This window comes from Chlamydomonas reinhardtii, chromosome 16 (genome assembly GCF_000002595.2).
Source record: "Chlamydomonas reinhardtii strain CC-503 cw92 mt+ chromosome 16, whole genome shotgun sequence".
NCBI classification, from domain to species: Eukaryota; Viridiplantae; Chlorophyta; class Chlorophyceae; order Chlamydomonadales; family Chlamydomonadaceae; genus Chlamydomonas; species Chlamydomonas reinhardtii.
In genome coordinates this window covers 5,124,247-5,141,057 of record NC_057019.1, presented here as the reverse complement: position 1 = coordinate 5,141,057, position 16,811 = coordinate 5,124,247, and the positions used below count along the sequence as shown (strand labels likewise).

The window sequence follows — 16,811 nt, the reverse complement described above, 5'->3', positions numbered from 1 at the left end:
AATGTTACCGTAATCTATTTTGCCCGGGTCCAGGTTGACGAAATGTAAACAGTTCGGGCTAAAAGTAAGCCAAGGGCTTCCCTACAGAATTCAAGCCCAGTGACCACTACTTTTGCCATCACCTCCCCCCCCCGCGCTGTTGTAGGCTCGCTCGTAGCCGTTCACACCACATCCTTAGCGCCGTACATACCTACAGCCGCCCTCAGCAGCCGCAGCCCTAGCTCATGTTCTCAACGGCACCAGACGTTGCGTCCTCACCCAATCTGTACAGGATTCAAGAGAGCCCGTGTCCGCCCTATCCACGCGCCACAGCCCACAGGACATCCATTGTCGTTCGGAGCGAGGGAACAACGGGAATGCCGTAAGATGCTGTGTTATAAGGTTGGAAGTGTGCATTCCTGAACCCGTGACAGGACTGACCGAGCCGCAAGGGCTCCTCGTCTCTCCTGGTAGCATCACACTTTCATGTCAGTATCCCCATATGCACTCGTGCAAGCATGCCGCTTCCGCCGCCACAACCGCAACAGCCGCCACCCCTTGCCAAGCCGCACAACATCAGGCAAGACCCCCTGATGCACGTTCACATGCGCAAACCGCGGACATTGCGGCATGTTGCCCGCCTGGCCCCCACCCTTGCACCCCGCACCCACACCTGCCCCTTCCCCCTGCTTTACACCCCTGCTACTACCATTACGACGGCCCCCGCTCTTGCCCCCTGCCGCCCTCACCCGCGCCTGCCACCTGCCCCTGCACCTTCCCATGCTCCGCCAGCACCTCGGTCGCGCCCGGCATGCGCACGCCGCCGCGCTTGTGCGCCGAGGGCTTGATACCTGCCCCCGCCGCCCCCACACCCGCCTTGCCGCCGTGCACCCTCGGGTAGGCGGTGCCCCAGCCCCACGCCGCACTCCAGCCGCCTAGCAGGTTGGACTGCAGAGAGGCCAGCAGCGTGGGCCGAGGCGACTGCGGGAAAGGAAATGGGCGCAGGCATGGGTGCGGGCGTGGCGTTGGGTGGGTCGGGGCCGGCGCGGAATGCTGATGCGCGCCACCACCGCGGAACCAACTTCACGTACCCGCCCGCCCGCCCATCTCCCCGAGTCTCCTCCGTTCCCACGGTGCCACCCACAGGGTATGGTGAAAGCACCCTCCTCATTTGCCCCACTCCCTCCTGTCCCCCTCCCCTTGCTCCTTGTTCCCTCCCTCCCTCTCCTCCCTGGAATTTACAACCTCCCCCGCCTCCTGTCGCATACCTGCTGCGCCTCCATGTGCCGAATGGCTCCCCCCAGCATGTCCGCAAGCGCGGCGAAGTCCGGGCGTAGGTCGGGCTCAAACTGGCAGGCCAGCCGCAGCACCAGCTGCGCAGACATACACGGCATGGGGATACAGATCATGCGCGTGTGTGCGTGCAACTCTGGGAGCGCAAGCAAAGGATCTGACAGCGTACCGTATGTGGTGTGCGTGTGTTAAAGAGCACAAGGAAAACATTGGTGAGCGTGTGTGTGCGCGCAGATGTGCGGGTTGCGGGTATTCGGGTGCGAGGCAAGGAAGGGATAAGCACGCTGAGTACTCGCCCACAGCTTGCAGCTCACCGCAACGCCACCGGCCCCGCCCCGCGCCTCTGCCTACCTTGGTAAAACCACCCGTCAGCTGCCCGACCCATCCAAGCGCCAGGCCCCCACCCCCACCTTTATTTCCTCGTTGAGGCTGGCCGGCACCTCGGGCGCTAGCGACTCCTCGCTCACAGCCATGGCCACCTGTGGCGACGGCGATAGCGCGTGGGGACGTGGGCGTCGGTGTGTTGTATTTGCACGCTAGCTGCACAAATCCACGAGCCAAGGCAAGGGGTAGCGCCTTGCATCTGGACACGGCGATTCGGGCTGCTGACAAGTTTGCAAGTGCGCTACAAATCCGCATTATCAGACGCCCTTAGGTCGCGCTTCTACCGTACAGTCATCCGCGCACATCGCACCTGCACGGGCGTCATGAACGTGTGGCCGTACGGCATGGCGCACGTGATACACTCGCTCAGCAGCACACCCCAGCTCCATACGTCCGCCTTGCTGTCGTACACCTCGTGCCTGTCACGTGCCGTACGGGTGCCCGTGTGAGTGCTGTGTGAGAGCCGTGCATCAGAGAACATCCGGACTACGCACGTCCGCAGTCTCCGCACCGAAGCACAATAGGTTAAGGGACACGAGCTTGTCAGCACGCACATGCCTGCAGCCTTCCACCCCTCCCCCCTTGAGCTGTTGTGAACGGTCGCATACATACCCGCTTTGAGCCAAGCACCACACCCTGCTTACCTCTCCTCCCCTCCCCTCTCCTCCCCTCCCCGCCTCACCTCATCACCTCGGGCGCCATGTACAGGTAGGTGCCGGTCTCGCCCGTGAGTGAGGCGCGTGCCTCCTCCAACAGCCGCCGGCTCAGGCCGAAGTCACCCACCCGTGCCACGCCCTGTGAGGCGGCAGCAGCAGGCCGCAACACACGTCCCACAGCGCAGGCCCCACGTTAGCTGGTTTTGGCTGGTGTGCGCGCGACACGGTAAATGACAAGTGCGCCTGCAACACCCTTCGCGTTAACACGTTCTGTCTGATCCGGCACGCACACGCACACACACAAACCCACACCCACACACGCGCAAAGCCCCCCGCCCCCCACCTTGTTGTCTAGGTAGACGTTGGCGGCTTTGAGGTCGCGGTGCAGTATGGACGGCCGGCAGGCCTCCAGCGGGCACATGCCCAGAGCCACCTGCGGCGAGGTGTCGGCGCAGCATGGCAAGTTGGCGCCGCGGTCAGTACCACCCCTTAAATTGAGAGTCGCGGGCTTGGTACACCGAACGATGAACCTCGGGTCTACGCTTGCGGCACTCATAGCTCATGTTGGCAATACTACCGCCAAATCCTGCCGGCCCACATGCCATCCCGACCCCTGCCCCCCGCCTCCTGACCTGGTGCGCCATTTTGAGCCGCTCCAGCAGCGGCCGCACCGGCTGCGTGAGGGTGCCGCTGGAGGAGCCTGGCGCCGGCATGCCGCCCGGGTGCAGCCAGTCAGCCAGAGTGCCGCCCTGCACGCACAGCCGCCGGCGCAACAGACGCAGGGCTTCGAGGGCTAGGAGGCTTACGGGAGCAGGCGCGCTACCCGACGGACCAGCGCTGGCCTACGCAAGCGCGCCCATCCAACAAACACGCATGTGCCCGGCGCGCATCGCATGCGCAGTCCTGCGTGTTTGCTCACATTTGGCTTTCTAACATAGTGCTCGGTCCTCAGCGGCCTCGCTACTCGTCCATGCCAAACAGCCCCACAGCCCGCCCCTCACCGCTCCTCACAGCCCTGCTCCCCACCGCCCCTCACCGTCATATACTCGGTCACCAGGCTCAGCTTGTCCGTGCCCGACAGGCAGGCGCCCAAGAAGGGGACCACGTTGGGGTGCCGGATGTACGACATGGTCTCAACCTGGGTAGAGAAGAGGCGTGGTGCGAAGCTGACAATTGCAGGGTGGTGTGGTGGTGGCACGTTGGCACGTTGGCCGATGTCCCGCGCCGATGACCCGAGCACGCCTTCCGGCCAGCTCCAACTCCCTTGCTACACGGCCCCTCCTGTATGCCTCGTTCAAAGCTCTAACCCCCCCATCCCCTTCTGCCTTCCCCCATCCCCATCCCCCACTCCACCATGTCTCCATCCTTCAGCCCACCCTCTCTCCAGCCTACCACCCGCTCTTTTCCCACAGTCCTCCAACCCTGCACGGACCTCGCGCAGGAAGCTGGTGAGCTCGGCGGCGTGCCGCAGCCGCACAATCTTCACCGCCACACTGGCGTGCCGCCACGTGCCCAGGTAAGTCACTCCGAACTCGCCCTCGCCCAGCACCGGCCCCAGCGCCACCTACAGGGTAACATGGCCCAGAAGCGGGGCGCAGCCCACGTGGTGGTAACGTACAGGACGTAGAAGACGGCGTCCCAATTCTACGCTAGAGTGTACGCATAGCACCGTACCCCATGCGCCATCCGGCTACCCTTCAGCTGCCAGGCCCCGCCCCGCTGCCGCTACCTCTCGCCGTCCCTCCGCTCCCGGCTGCACCGGCGCGACCCGCGTTCTACCGACCCCCAACCACGCCGCACGCCCTCCCCCACTTGCGCCTCTCCCTCCAGCCCGCCAGCCCTTCATCCCAGCTCCTCACCTCGCTCTGGTCAATGATCCATCCCATGGCCTGGCCTCGCCGTACCAGCGCCTCCAGCACCCGCTGCTGGTTGGGGGTTGGGCTGATGGGCACCTGCTCCGGCACCGGCCCCGCGCCCTCGCCTGCCGTCGCGGACCCGGCTGTCGTCGCCGCTGGCGCCGAAGAGGCGAAGGCACTGCCGTCGGACCCTGCCACGGCCGCGGCCGCCGCCTCGGCGGCCATTGCCGTCCGCGTCTCCGCCGTCGCCGAGAGAACTGAGGCCGGATACAACGCGGCCGCTGCGGCTCGCCGCTCCGCGGCCTTGCTGCCGCCGGCCGGCCCTGGCCCCGCCAGCGCCACCGCCGTCGCCTCTAGCTGCAAAAGCTCCGCGACCTGGCGGGCGTCCTCGTCTGCGTTTTCCGTCGCCGCGTTGGAGGCCGGTGGCGCTGGGGTCCCAGCGACAGCAAGCGCGCGCTCGAGGCGAGCGATATCCTTGCGCGCCTGAACCAGCTTCTGCGCAAGGCCCTTGGCATGCGCTGCCCATGCATCCCGCTCATGTTCCGTCCGGTCTAGCGTGGAGATGTGCCGCTCTACCTCGGCGCACAGGAGCGCGTTCAGGCGCGCAGCTGCGTCAATTCGCTCCTGGACCGCTGCATCCCTGTCGTGGAACCGTGACGCGATGTATGATACTTATTTATTGCAGTTCAACTGAGCTGACTGGCCTCCAGTTCGGGAAGCAGCGCAAGGGCTTTCCACATCCGTTGCACGCCTTGCCACGCACCTGTCTGCGCCATTCTTTAGGTTGCTCATCTCCACCACGGTCCCGGCTGTCATTTCATGCTGCAGATTGCCAAAGCAACCGTGTAGAGTGCTGTTGCAGCGAGTATGGAAATCGCTCCCGAAACCAGATTTGCACTTGTATGCTACGTTTAGTATAATGGCAATACACAATTGACCGATAAACTGTCGCAGGACCTCATTGACCAGTCTTCCGTCAAGTCACGCAGCTTCAGTTCAAGTTTTCATGTGGCATGTTCCCGAACATTATATGTAATATAAAAAGCAATGTTTGCTATCAGAACAAGCGTTGACGCGTGACAACGCGCGGCATGAGTGCCGGTTTTGTGCAGCGGCCCTTGAATCCATCCTTGCATTCGACCCCCTCAACAGTGCAGGCTTAACATCCAAAGCCCCATCAAGCCCTCCACGGCAGTCCTTCCCTCCTCAAAGCTGTTTCTTCTTGGACGGCTTCATCACAAGGCTCAGCGTCCAGTAGTAGTTCAGCCCGGTGAGCGCCACTTGGAAGATGGGTGTGATGCCGATGGCGTTCCACGGCGTCCCGCTGATGCGCGTCTCGTTCTGCCACAACCGGTAGAACACAAAGATCAGGTACCTGCGTAATGGAACCAGTGCAGGGCTAGTGTTGTCGCAGACAACATCGGTGCTGTGGGCAGGCGGGCGCCCCAGTGCGGGCGCGCTCCCACAGGCCCTGCCCCGCAAGTCCGATGTCGCCCGAACGCCGCTCCATCACTGCCACGCCAACCCACATCATAGAAAGCAAGGGACTCCGCCATTCCGCCAACCCGCATGTCATCAACACGGCTCGTGAGAGGGGAACTCACGGGTAAAAGATATTCCGCAGCAGCACCCAGCTGATGTAGAAGCCCGCCTCCAGGAGCTTGGTCACCACAGGCATGCGGATGGTGCGCTTGGCTATGAGCAGCCACGTGTTGATCTCCACCAACATACAGTACGACCTGAGCGCGGACATACAGAGGCAAGGACGGGGGTTCAACACAAACGGCACGGCACGGATTTATTAGCAGATGCAAAGCAATTGCAAGTTTGCAGGCAGTTGCGGCTGCACGTGTGGCCGCGACCCACAGACAGTACGGTACACACACTTACATGCACCAACCGTAGTTGGGATAGTGGTAGGGGATCAGCAGGTAGAGCGCTGCGAAGAGAAAGTACAGGTGCAAACCCATATGTTGATAGTAGATTTGGGTCGAGGGCTTGTGGTGTATCTGCCTGCAACCTGCGCTGCTAAGGAGGACGGGTCGCATGCTTGCGCTCTCTCGTTCATGGCTTCATGTAGGATCGTACCAACGAACGCGCGGCCATGTCGGCCTGAACATAATTCGCCGTACGACATGCGCGAGACACACACCTGTGATGACGTGGTGGATGAGGATGACCATGGGCGACTTGACGGACCGCGGCACGATCGCCACGTACAGCTGCGTTGGCGGGGACGCGGAAGAAGTGCATGCGCGTTAGAATGGCAGGCCTTGTGCACTCGACCGCGCGAACGACTCCAACTCGTGCAGCAGAAACCGCATGAAAGGTCAATAAGCTCTACCCGCGCCATGCTGAAGCATGGGACTCAGTTGTAGGCAGGTGGCCTCGCTGCTGGCCCTTGCGACACACCAGGGCTCACCAGGTCTGCCACGAAGTACACCATTGTCGAGTAGAAGAATAAGTAGAAGTGCCGCCCCGTGTGCAGGAAGAGGAAGTTTGCGATGTTGAGCCAGAAAATGAATGCCAGGTTGAAGATGTCCTGGGGTGGGGCGCAGCAGACAACCGGGGAGGCCGAGAGGGTCAGCAGGTAGCGGGCCGGAAAGAACGCAGCGGCACGCACCCGCATGCTTCTGCCTCAGGCACGTCATAAGCAAGCACTGCGAGTCATGAAAGCCACCGCTGCCGCCGTCACGGCTGCCCTTTTGTTGCCTCTGGTCCAGCCGCAGGGTAGCCAGCCTGCGGCGTGCGCCTGCACCAGCCCGCACCCACATGGTACACCACGACCGCTGGAAGCCGACCGGACTCGGTTTTCTTTCCGCCCCCGTCATCAGCCGATTGTGTTGAAGCGTCAGCGCGCACATTGGTGACGGCCCCGTTGGACCCTACGTCGCATAGACATAAAATGAGCGTGCGCGACTATAGGTCCACTCGCGATTGCGCCCGGTCGCTCCCAAGAGCTCACTGCAAGATACCCACCTTGCGTCATATCGGCGATTTGCTTCCCGAGCTACGAACCGCTATCGCAAGTCGACAATTCCGACGCGCTTTCCTGTTTTCGTGACTGCGTTATGCCGCAACTCTGTAGCTGTATGTGATATGAAGAGTGGTAGCTGCAAACTGCTAGAAAGCCTGTTCACTGAGGCGGTATGCAGCGGCAACTGAGCGACGTGTCTGTGACAACTGATATGCGACCTAATGGGTCTTTGCAATATAGGGCCCTGCTAAATAAAATGCTGACGCGACCATCAAGCATATGCCTCCGATTCAGGCCCGCGTCCATGCATGCCAATCCGGCCGAGCGAATTGCACCCCGTGCCATTCGACAGCGCCACTTGACAGCGCCACCAGCCCCGCTTGTTCATCCATTATTCATCGCCATAGAGTGCAGCCTCCCTGATAAGCTCACAAGTACTTCCCTCCTCTGACACAGAGTCAAGCCGCACACTACGCACGTCCATGCGTGTCAAAGCCACCGTCTGGGCGAAGTCTGACTCATTGCTCACTTGGTCACGAATATGCATGCTGGCCCCACAGTGGCTCCACAGCCGCACCGGCGCCTTAGCCATATAAGTCAAATGTTGAGGTGTAGTGGCCAATTATCGGTTGCGCTCCCCTACTAAGCCAACAACGCTGCGCGAACCCCGACACGCTGCACCCTCCCTGCTATTGCATCTGCCATCTCTTGGCTTCTCACTTGGCCTTCTTCCCGCTACAGCACGACTTGGCGGGCGCTGCCTCAGCCGCTACCGGTGCAGGCGCCGCCTGCGGCATGTTGCTCGCGTAGGACAGGTATGCGGTCCACAGCACGCCGCACGCGGACATGTACAGAACCTGGTACTTGAGCGGTACGGCATAAAAGTTTATGGAAGCCGCAGGGATCCAGAACTTCCAGCCTGCAGGCAGAGGTGAGTAACACCGGACCACGTCAGGGTATCCACCGCCACGTCCCGCCTGCATCAGTTCACTGCCAGTCCCATGAGCACCTGCCGCCCAACCCAGCTCCCGAGCCCACAGCCTCCCTGGTCCCCACCGTTCTGCATGGTCGGCCAGAGGTCGTTGCGGATTTTGTCCCCGATGAGGTCCGCCTTGCCCGTCAGCGCCAGGTTGAAGCCGAACACAGACGTGAGCGTGATGGGCGCCAGGATGAGCTGGTTGGCTGCCACCTGCGCGGCGACGAGGAGGAGGATTTATGAGACTGGGTGGTGAGGTTGGGGGTTACATTCATGATTAGTTAAGGAAGTGGGGGTGTGAGGCATTACTGCATTTCGCAGGACCGCGCACATGGAGCTGGGGGCCGACCCACATCGGGAGCTGCACCGGCGCCACCAGGGCCTCTCACAGCTACCGTAACTGCAGCGTCTCACCACGCGCGGTCCTCGGCTTCCCCCTCTCGGCGGCCTCCACACGCTCCTCTCCACCTCCTGTACCACCCCAGTCTTCAAATTTGCCCACAGCCTATCGCCACGCTCCCCTACCGTCACGCCCTGCCGCTACGCCGCAGACCCTCCCCCCCCTGTCCGCCGCACCTTGCCCAGGAAGGTGGCGGTGGTCTTCACCGGCATCAGGAAGTCAAGCAGGTTGTACCAGTAGTACTGGCAGGGACCGTACCACGTGAAGCCGTAGCCGAACATGCGCAGCGTGCGCAGCGGGTCGTAGGCGGGAGCGGGCTTGCCCTCGCGCGCGGCGGTCTGGCTTAGCAGGCCCTGTGCCAACAGGTCGCCGAGCCCCGACAACGTGCCCGACGTCACGGCTGCCTTTAGAGGCGCCTCCCAGCCCTGGCGACCAGCAGCGAGGTTAGCAAATAGAGGCATGTTGATAAGTTGGGGGCGGGGAAGCCCGGGGGCAGCAGGCCGCCGGGAGTGCAGCCATCGCGGTTCGAGGCGTGTGCAGGTCCGCTCACCGCGACTTTCTGCCAGTAGCTTGGCTGGCCACCGGGCGCGGTCGCTGAGCTTGCTGAACGCCGAATGTCATTTCTCCTCGTCTTACGGATGCGGTTGAAGCCTGGTCGCCCACCAAAGTAAGCCCCACCGCCCGCAATCAGTGATATGCCCCGCATTATGTTTTGCAGCAACCACTATGGTGTTAGTATGATATTTTCAAGGAATGCTATCATATCTCGTCAACCTCCTCAACTCCAGTTCCAAGCTGGAATTTACAAGTTATGGGCCGTAGTCGCCATGCTCATCAACAGAGCCTTTCGAACCGCTTGAGACTTTGTTGCCCATGAAACTTTCCTTTGGCGATTACAAGAGATGCAGCAAACTTGACAGCTGAGCATGTCCTTGGCCGAATGAGCGAAGCAGGGAGCGATATGAGCTTTCAAAGCGTGGCAGATGTCAAGCTGAAGCCAAAGATGATAGAGTCGCTGCGTCGGGCAAACCCCATCGCCCGCACCGGCGGCCCCGCCTTGAAGGGCCTGGTGAGCACAGCTGTGGTAACGCGGCTGGAGCAGGAGAACTTCCAGGTGCGACTCGACACCCGTCCCAGTCATGTATACTCCTCACCACCACACAGCCCCGCTGCTCCCCACTGCTCCCAACCCCACCCGCCATCCCTGTCTGAATCCCACAGATGGCGGTGCGTGAGTTCCTAGACAAGCCGGTGCCCCCGCCGCGCGTGGAGCAAGGTGTCGCTCTGAGCCACCTGGTGCGGCGCACCCACAACCGGCTGCGCAGCAAGGAGATGCGCGACCGCGAGGCAGTGGATGCCCGCATGGCGCAGCGCGAGCCCTGGGCCGCCACCCTTGCCAAACACATCAGCCGCACCCACTTCCGCACACGCGGTCGCTACGATACCGGGACCAAGTACCCGCACCTCGCAGCAGCGGCATCAGCCGCAGCGGCAGCAGGAGGCCGCAACAAGACAGCAATAGAAGGGGAGACAGCAGTTGGTGTTGACGGCGCGGGGTCTGGCGACCAGGGGCAGGAGCAGGCGCGCGAGCCGCTGCTGGTGATGCTGCAGACGCGCAAGCTGCTGTCCATGGCAGACACGGTGCTGGCCCACAGCGGCGCCATGCGGGTGGGGCAACAGCAGGTCTTCCTGGCGACTTCGCAACAGCCGCCGCTCCAGCAGCAGGGACAGCAGCAGTTGCAGGCCTGGCCCCATGCGCCGTGTGCGCAGCAGCGCCTTCGCCAAGCCGACAGGCGACCTGACCCAACAGGCGCGGCACCAGGCAGCAGTGGACAGGAGCAGGCGGAGCTGCAGCAGCAGCTTGTGGAGTCAGCCAGGGTGTGGGCGGGCGCCGCTGCTGCTGCCATCGCGGCCGGCAGGGTGGGCGCTGCCACTGCTCCAGCCCCGCCACGTGCTGTGGACCTGGGGCCAGGGGCCGTCGCGGTTGGCCCGGGCCACGCCAGCAGCGGTGCTGCTGACACAGCCGCTGGCCTGCGGGCACCAGACCTGGAGGCGACGTTGTTCGCTCTGGCACGCTACGGCCCTACCACCCGGCTGCCGGCGCCGCACGAGGAGGAGACACCGAGCCCAGCAGCATTGCAGCAGGGCACCCGGGCTGCATCAAGCGGCTCTTCAGGCGGTGACAGTGAAGCAAGCTCCGGCGCTGGTGATGGCAGCAGTGCTGGCAGCTCAAGCATTCGCGGTGCTGCTGGCGGGATGCGTCGCAGACAGCTCCGGCCTCCATTTGACAGCAGCGGGGATGCCGCGACGAGCAATAAGAGCAGCGGTAGCGAGGGCGGCGAGGAAGATGAGGATGGGTGGGTCGAGATGGTGAGTGCACCAAGGCTGGATGGCTGGGGCATGCAGGTAGATGGCGGCGCCACACACGCAGGGAGCCGGCCTGCAGTGACAGCAGCCGCCAGGGCCCATCGGCCCCCACAACCACCCGGCGCCGCCGTGGCGGCGTCTGCATTCGCCGTAAGCGCAGCCGCGGACTCTGCCGCGGCCGTCGCCTCCACCGCATCTTTACTGAGTCCCTGGTCGCACGCGCTTTCCATGACGGGCGCGGTGGCGCCGGCGTGCCCCAGCACCAACGCACTCGCTACGGCAGTGGATGTCGGCAACGTTGCGGAGGCAGTGGACGCAGCGGCCCGGCTGCCGGGCTACGTGCAGCGGCTGCCGATGTCAGTGCAGCAACACGTGCTGGCGGACTCCCTGACGCAGCTGCTGGCCTGCTCGCGCGGCCTCGTGGACAGGGCGGAGAGGCTGCTCGGGGGCGGTGGTGGCGGCGGCGGTGGTGGTGGCAGCGGTGATGGCAGTGCTGGCGCCAGTGGCTCTGCGGACGGCTGTGATGGGGGCGGAGGTGCGCCTGCAAAGGCTGGTGGGAGGGCACCTGACAGTGACGGCAGCGAGGGGATTGAGCAGGAGCCACAGGCGGAGAGCGAGTCGGCAAGCGCTTTGGTACTTAGAGGACCATGCGGCGCTGTTGAGGAGGTGCTTGCTGAAAGGGCAGACGCGGACCAGACAGTAGCTGGTGAAGCGTCCCTGCCGGAGTCAAGTGCAGAGGTGCCGGTAGCGCTGGCGGCAGGCATGAAAACGAACCTGACGTTCTAAGTGTTCGAGACTGTCTCGATACGTCGCAGCGCGACACGACAGCACGACTAGAGCTTTACAGTGGATCACTGCATGCGTTGTCCGGTGTGCTTTCATGGCCCGTGTATGCGGATGACGCGCGTGCATGTGGCACGCGCGATGTACATCCCGTTGTTGAAGACGCTCACTGTATTACTTATGTACGCAAGGACGGGAGCTTGGAAACAGCCCTCAATGCCGCCCACGCACGCAAGTCTCAAACACCCCAATCAGAACATGACCACTTGCTCACATGTGCACATCCTGCAATCAATGCGCTTCTTGTTGTCACGTGTATGTGCGGCCCCATACGTACGCATACACACATACGCGTAGACTATGAAGTATGAACACGTGCGTCTAGCACTTGGGGTTGTGCGGCTTGGGGCGGCCGGCGCGGTTGATGACGGCGCCGGTGTTCCACAGGCGGCCCTGCTCCTGCGCCTTCATGGTGAAGTACTGGCGCAGGCTGCCGGTGTAGTCGGTGAAGGCGCCCTCGAGGCCCAGCTTGACGAAGAAGAACTGTGGGCGTGTGTGAGGGTGTGGGGAAGCGTGTGGATGCTGGTATGTGGGTGTGCGGATGCGGGCGCGTGAGGGGCCGTATCGGTGGCGCTCATGCGTGCGGAGTGTTCTGACGTCATGGCATGCGGTAGTGCGATGCTATGTTCGTGCCGAGTCTTATACGACCAGTCAAGAGGAACGCTATTAGAAGGTACCAATTGGTACGGAGTAACGAAGTAGCGATTGTGAAGCAAGCTACGCTGTCCAAATCTAGACCGACGGAAGACCCTGCTCGCCAAGCTCACGGCAGTAGCCCCCACGCACCTCGAACTCGTCCATGGCCGAGGCGAACGAGCCGTAGGACAGGTAGCGGGCCTCGTTGCGGAAGGTGTAGGGGTGGGCCTGCATGCCGTTCTTGCGGATGCGCTCGGCCAGGCCAGAAGACTCCAGGCCGGCACCGTTGGCGGTCTGCGATTGCAACGAGGCGATACGATGCGGCCCGTGGAACACCCGTCAGCCAATCGTTCATCAGTCAGTGCGTGCGTACAAAGCTGTGGCTCAGTTGGTGCTGGGGTTCCTGGGGAAGCAAATGCGGCTAGATAGTCTTCCATCTGTCCCAGGGAATGATCTGTGACTCATGGACTCACCACGTTGGCTCCGACCTTGGCGCGCACCAGGGTGCCCTTGCTGGGGCCCACACCCGAGGCGTAGGTGGCCATCTCCTTGACGCCCTCCTCAGACATGATGGCGGAGTAGTTCATGTAGGGCATGTCAGGAATGGGCCTGTGGTGTGGTGCGGCGTGATTGTGTGTGCGCGAGCACGCGTGAGCACTAGCGTGCGGAAAATGGCCGTGCAATGGGATCTGAGTGGGTGGCAACGTGACACACGCAACCGAGGATCTGGACTGGGCAGTAGTGGACTGCTGTGCGTACTCACGTGTTCCAGTCGCTCAGGAGCTGCACCAGCGGGATGCAGGTCTTGCGGGACAGGTACTTGAGGTTGCCCACCTCGAAGGACTGCGCAGTGCACATGTGTTTGGGTAGGGTTAGGAGCTGAAATTGTTGCATGGGCGTCATTGGGGCTGCAGCTGCTAAGTGCGTGATTCAAAACTGCGGCAGCGGACGGGGCGTGGGTTTGCGCGTAGGAGCGTGATGAATGCCGCAAGGGGCCGCACCTGGATGAAGGCGGGCTGGCGCGACCAGGCCTTGCTGTTGACGGGGCCCTTGTAGCCGTGCTTCTTCAGGACCTGTTGAAGTGGAGGGGTGTTGTTGTTGGTGCGGTAGATGGTGGCCGTCAGGGCATGCGCTATAAGGCTTTGCGGAAAACTGCGTGCATGCCAGCCTGCCACGCGCACAACGTGTGCGCGCACGGAGGCATCCCAGCACGCCATTCCGACTCAGTCGCCCCTACCGGTACTCACGTTGAGCACAATGTCGGACATGGTGGTCTGGGCGGCCTTGACAATGGGCAGGCTGTCATGCCACGTGGGGTGCTTGGTCTCGGGGTAGATACCGACGGTGCGGTTGGCGCCCTGAGGCCAGGACGCACCATACAGTACATAAGCAAGTTGAGGGCCGCTGAGTGTTGCAGCCCACAGCTCCCCGCAAACGGCAAATAAACCCTGCAATCTTCTCGCTCTCTCTCTCTTTCCCGCGTGCCATCCCTCCCTCCCCCTACCCAGCTTTTTACACCCATTGACCTTCATAACCCCTCTAACCAGCAGCTCCCCCGTTCTCCACATGAGCGGCCGACCCCTCCCCCCCACATAGACAGTGCCCAGTCCCACACGTCCCCTCTATTTGCGCGTGCTTCTGCTGCCCACCGCGCACACACCTTGGCAATGGCAATGTACTCCTCCAGGGTGGGGATGGCGAAGAGGCCGTTGAAGGACTGGTCGCGGTCAGCCAGGGGCTGCCGGCAGCGCAGCGTCTTCACCTCAGCCAGGGTCAGGTCCGTGGTGAACACACCTGTGCACATAGACGGGCACATCCGGGGTGAGAGGCACTCCGCTTAAAGGTCTGCTGCATGGCACGTGGCGCATGCGGCGCCCGCAGCAACACCGCTGGCGCTACCCAAAGCATGTCGTGTTGCGTGCTACAGGGTGCTACAGTCACAGTATGCTCGAAGTCTCTCAGCACGCCGAACCCCAAGACAACCCACCGGTGTAGTTGACACCATCGATGATGATGGACTTGATGAGGCTGGGAAACTGCGCGTGTGTGGGAAAGGGAGGGCAAGAACGGAAAACTTGACAGGACAGTCGGGGCCTTCCAGCGGTGCCGTTTGCGGCGCAAGCATGCAGTTGCAGCCTCCAAATTTGCGTACACGCTGGTTCCAGGGATGGGCCACATGAAAGGACAGGGAGACAAGTAAGCACGCCCCGCCCTCCACCCGCACCTTGGCGTCGGCGTCGGTGGTGCCAGAGACCAGGGGCTCGTGGCGGCACACGGGCACCAGGTCCTTTGTCAGCACCACATCGCACTCAATGAAGTCGGCGCCTGTGTAAGTGCAGGATGTGGGAGTGTGGGCCAGGAGCTGAGGGGTGGTTTCGAGGGCTTGTGGAAGTTGGAGGTTCCAGGCATGGCATACAGAGCGACACGGAGCGACATGCTGGCGTGTGGCCCCCATGCACTTTGGCAGCTGACCAACACGAACCTCTGTCATGTTTGAAACTTACCCAGGTCAATGGCCAGCTGGTAACCCTCAGCGGTGTGGTCCGGGCGGAAGCTGCGATAGATTCGTGGCGGCGGGGGGGCGGGGCAGGGTCGTCATGGTGTGCGACGAGGCGCGTTCGCTTGACTGCCGCGGGTATGGTGCGTGTGCCCGACGCTGTTTTATCAAGTCTTTATGTAATGCACCGTCGGCTGCCGAAGAGTTTGCACTTGTTCCCGGGTGGAACGACCTGCGAGGTAGACCCACTGAGGTATCCCCTAACTGCGGCATGCCGGCTCACCCGCTTGCACCACGGTGAGCAACGTTGTAGGGACGCGCCCGAGGCCACACGCCGGCTTGGGCCTGCGTATAACAGCACGAGGATGAACTACGAGCGAAAGAGCCCTAGAAGCGCCAAGCATGCCACGGGAAGTTCAGCTCGCTCACGCATCTGGGGGCTCATGTGCACCAGCAACCCAACCGAACTGGCTCCACACATGCACATCAATGCGGATCTGGTGCTATTAACGATAACTACCTGCGATACAAGCGCCAACACGACGAGGATCGTCGCCGTCGCGGCGCTGTAACGGGAGACTCGCTCCCTTGTCAACCTAGGCGACAATCCTCTTGTTACATTGGTGCGAAATGCCAGGAGTCACCCTGACTGTTGAGGTCCCAGGATCGATCCTGGATGGGTGCATGGGTCCGAACTAGTGCACAAGAGGGTTACACCCTCCTTGCCCTGAGGTGGATGGCCCGTGGGAGCGAGGCAACAACGCAACTGGGCCAAAGGCAGTAAACCCACCCCGCGCCTGCAGTGAGCCTAAACATCTACGGATGCGCTGGTGGTCTCACGAGGACGTTCGCTTCCAGGGGGGGAGGACTGTAACGGGAGACTCGCTCCCTTGTCAACCTAGGCGACAATCCTCTTGTTACAGGCGCGAGCGAACTCCATGCTGCTTTGGTGTGGGTTCCCACTCGACAAGAGGGTGGCAAGCTGGTAGGCTATGTCGCCTATCGAGTGTATCAGAGTTCAAACACACTATCTCCTTTTAGCGCATGGTTCGAGCTCAAGTAGACCCCCAGACGCAGCGATTACGTACGAAAATTTGGATTCGGGGGGAAGAATCAGCGGATGCTCCATCATTTTCGGGGCATGAGGTTATGTCACGCATGTTGTTCAGCAAACTACCCGACATTTTGCGGCGCCGGGGCGTGTGAAAGGATGGACGCCCGCCCGACAACCGCTCGCGAATAATCTTGAGCAGAAGCCGTAGCTCGCTCCAAATACATTTGCAGATGTAACAGACGTTCTGCGAGCAATTAAAGCATGTCATTGCCAGCACCGCGCACCAAACAGTTGGTTGTCCCGACCGTTGGCACCACGGGCACTTTATGCCGTCGCGGTGACGGTCATCCCCTGGTGGCGGGTACTTCCCCCGTCCCCCCGTCCCCGGTTACTTCCCCCTTCCCCCCGCCTGCACAGAGGTATATCACCAACCACGTTATACCCAGTTACACGCACCCACACCACGCCCCCACGGCGATGCGGGAACGCTTCACATGTCAGTTCTATGCTTACTCGATGACACCTGGACCGGTACCACGGAGGGTGTAGAAAGCTCAGGATCTTACCCCTACCCTGTACCCCATGCTCAAAATCCCAGAGCTTTCGAAATGCATTACGGATGTGCTTGTTGTTTTGTCAGGGGTGGTCTGTTGAGGAAGTTCTGGGCCGCCAAAGCTGGGGAGTCCGTCGTCGTCCCAGAGGGTCCGTCGGGTTTCGGGAGCCCGTCCTGGCGGATTTTGGGAAGCGCCCCACAAGCAGAACTAGGGGCCATCCGCAGCAGTAAGGGGTTCATATGTGAACGTTATGCCGTGATAAGCACAAACAAAGCGTGGGAGGGCTAAGTTGCGCGTCCTGGCGTGGACAAGTCGGCACATGTCCCCACATTCGACACG

At 61.9% G+C, this 16,811-nt stretch overlaps 5 protein-coding genes across 5 annotated transcripts; 1 reads left to right on the top strand and 4 right to left on the bottom strand.

Annotated features, from left to right (window-relative positions):
- On the bottom strand, positions 1–5,002 carry CHLRE_16g683650v5 (uncharacterized protein). The gene is made up of 11 exons (XM_001692023.2): positions 4,932–5,002; positions 4,172–4,808; positions 3,745–3,876; positions 3,349–3,450; positions 2,945–3,061; positions 2,656–2,745; positions 2,339–2,451; positions 1,967–2,075; positions 1,683–1,751; positions 1,248–1,352; positions 1–960 (listed from the first exon to the last, which is right to left on the bottom strand). The coding sequence occupies exons 1-11, from the start codon at positions 4,982–4,984 to the stop codon at positions 691–693; spliced, it is 1,797 nt and encodes a 598-aa protein (XP_001692075.2). The 5' UTR covers positions 4,985–5,002; the 3' UTR covers positions 1–690.
- A 46-nt stretch (positions 5,003–5,048) lies between these two features.
- On the bottom strand, positions 5,049–7,292 carry CHLRE_16g683700v5 (uncharacterized protein). The gene is made up of 7 exons (XM_001692024.2): positions 7,148–7,292; positions 6,941–7,053; positions 6,591–6,710; positions 6,321–6,390; positions 6,059–6,107; positions 5,773–5,907; positions 5,049–5,543 (listed from the first exon to the last, which is right to left on the bottom strand). Exons 1-7 carry the CDS (start codon positions 7,155–7,157, stop codon positions 5,375–5,377), a joined length of 666 nt encoding a protein of 221 aa, XP_001692076.1. The 5' UTR covers positions 7,158–7,292; the 3' UTR covers positions 5,049–5,374.
- A 48-nt stretch (positions 7,293–7,340) lies between these two features.
- Positions 7,341–9,292, bottom strand: CHLRE_16g683750v5 (uncharacterized protein). The gene is made up of 4 exons (XM_001692025.2): positions 9,072–9,292; positions 8,698–8,946; positions 8,202–8,334; positions 7,341–8,064 (listed from the first exon to the last, which is right to left on the bottom strand). Exons 1-4 carry the CDS (start codon positions 9,225–9,227, stop codon positions 7,862–7,864), a joined length of 741 nt encoding a protein of 246 aa, XP_001692077.1. The 5' UTR covers positions 9,228–9,292; the 3' UTR covers positions 7,341–7,861.
- Positions 9,293–9,402: 110 nt separating this feature from the next.
- On the top strand, positions 9,403–11,708 carry CHLRE_16g683800v5 (uncharacterized protein). The gene is made up of 2 exons (XM_043071497.1): positions 9,403–9,635; positions 9,743–11,708. Exons 1-2 carry the CDS (start codon positions 9,483–9,485, stop codon positions 11,672–11,674), a joined length of 2,085 nt encoding a protein of 694 aa, XP_042915967.1. The 5' UTR covers positions 9,403–9,482; the 3' UTR covers positions 11,675–11,708.
- Positions 11,709–11,717: 9 nt separating this feature from the next.
- Positions 11,718–15,722, bottom strand: CHLRE_16g683850v5 (uncharacterized protein). The gene is made up of 12 exons (XM_043071498.1): positions 15,286–15,722; positions 15,148–15,209; positions 14,872–14,921; positions 14,592–14,692; positions 14,355–14,403; positions 14,028–14,161; positions 13,615–13,725; positions 13,369–13,440; positions 13,131–13,210; positions 12,841–12,976; positions 12,518–12,661; positions 11,718–12,214 (listed from the first exon to the last, which is right to left on the bottom strand). Exons 1-12 carry the CDS (start codon positions 15,349–15,351, stop codon positions 12,053–12,055), a joined length of 1,167 nt encoding a protein of 388 aa, XP_042915966.1. The 5' UTR covers positions 15,352–15,722; the 3' UTR covers positions 11,718–12,052.
- Between the last annotated feature and the right edge of the window lie 1,089 nt (positions 15,723–16,811).

What these genes read in the sequence shown, in the direction of transcription:
- CHLRE_16g683650v5 (XM_001692023.2), bottom strand. Translation starts at nt 4,984, where the DNA reads ATGACAGCCGGGACCGTGGTGGAGATGAGCAACCTAAAGAATGGCGCA. An exon ending in GGATCATTGACCAGAGCGAG is followed by an intron (nt 3,877 to 4,171) that starts GTGAGGAGCTGG and finishes GTTACCCTGTAG; the next exon opens with GTGGCGCTGGGGCCGGTGCT. An exon ending in CGTTCATGACGCCCGTGCAG is followed by an intron (nt 1,752 to 1,966) that starts GTGCGATGTGCG and finishes CCGTCGCCACAG; the next exon opens with GTGGCCATGGCTGTGAGCGA.
- CHLRE_16g683700v5 (XM_001692024.2), bottom strand. An exon ending in CATCCACCACGTCATCACAG is followed by an intron (nt 6,108 to 6,320) that starts GTGTGTGTCTCG and finishes TTCTCTTCGCAG; the next exon opens with CGCTCTACCTGCTGATCCCC. An exon ending in CTGCGGAATATCTTTTACCC is followed by an intron (nt 5,544 to 5,772) that starts GTGAGTTCCCCT and finishes TCCATTACGCAG; the next exon opens with GTACCTGATCTTTGTGTTCT.
- CHLRE_16g683750v5 (XM_001692025.2), bottom strand. Translation starts at nt 9,227, where the DNA reads ATGCGGGGCATATCACTGATTGCGGGCGGTGGGGCTTACTTTGGTGGG. An exon ending in GCTACTGGCAGAAAGTCGCG is followed by an intron (nt 8,947 to 9,071) that starts GTGAGCGGACCT and finishes GCTGGTCGCCAG; the next exon opens with GGCTGGGAGGCGCCTCTAAA. An exon ending in CTGGCCGACCATGCAGAACG is followed by an intron (nt 8,065 to 8,201) that starts GTGGGGACCAGG and finishes CTCTGCCTGCAG; the next exon opens with GCTGGAAGTTCTGGATCCCT.
- CHLRE_16g683800v5 (XM_043071497.1), top strand. Translation starts at nt 9,483, where the DNA reads ATGAGCTTTCAAAGCGTGGCAGATGTCAAGCTGAAGCCAAAGATGATA. An exon ending in TGGAGCAGGAGAACTTCCAG is followed by an intron (nt 9,636 to 9,742) that starts GTGCGACTCGAC and finishes TGAATCCCACAG; the next exon opens with ATGGCGGTGCGTGAGTTCCT.
- CHLRE_16g683850v5 (XM_043071498.1), bottom strand. Translation starts at nt 15,351, where the DNA reads ATGTGCATGTGTGGAGCCAGTTCGGTTGGGTTGCTGGTGCACATGAGC. An exon ending in CTCCTGAGCGACTGGAACAC is followed by an intron (nt 12,977 to 13,130) that starts GTGAGTACGCAC and finishes ACCACACCACAG; the next exon opens with GCCCATTCCTGACATGCCCT. An exon ending in CGGCCATGGACGAGTTCGAG is followed by an intron (nt 12,215 to 12,517) that starts GTGCGTGGGGGC and finishes ACACGCCCACAG; the next exon opens with TTCTTCTTCGTCAAGCTGGG.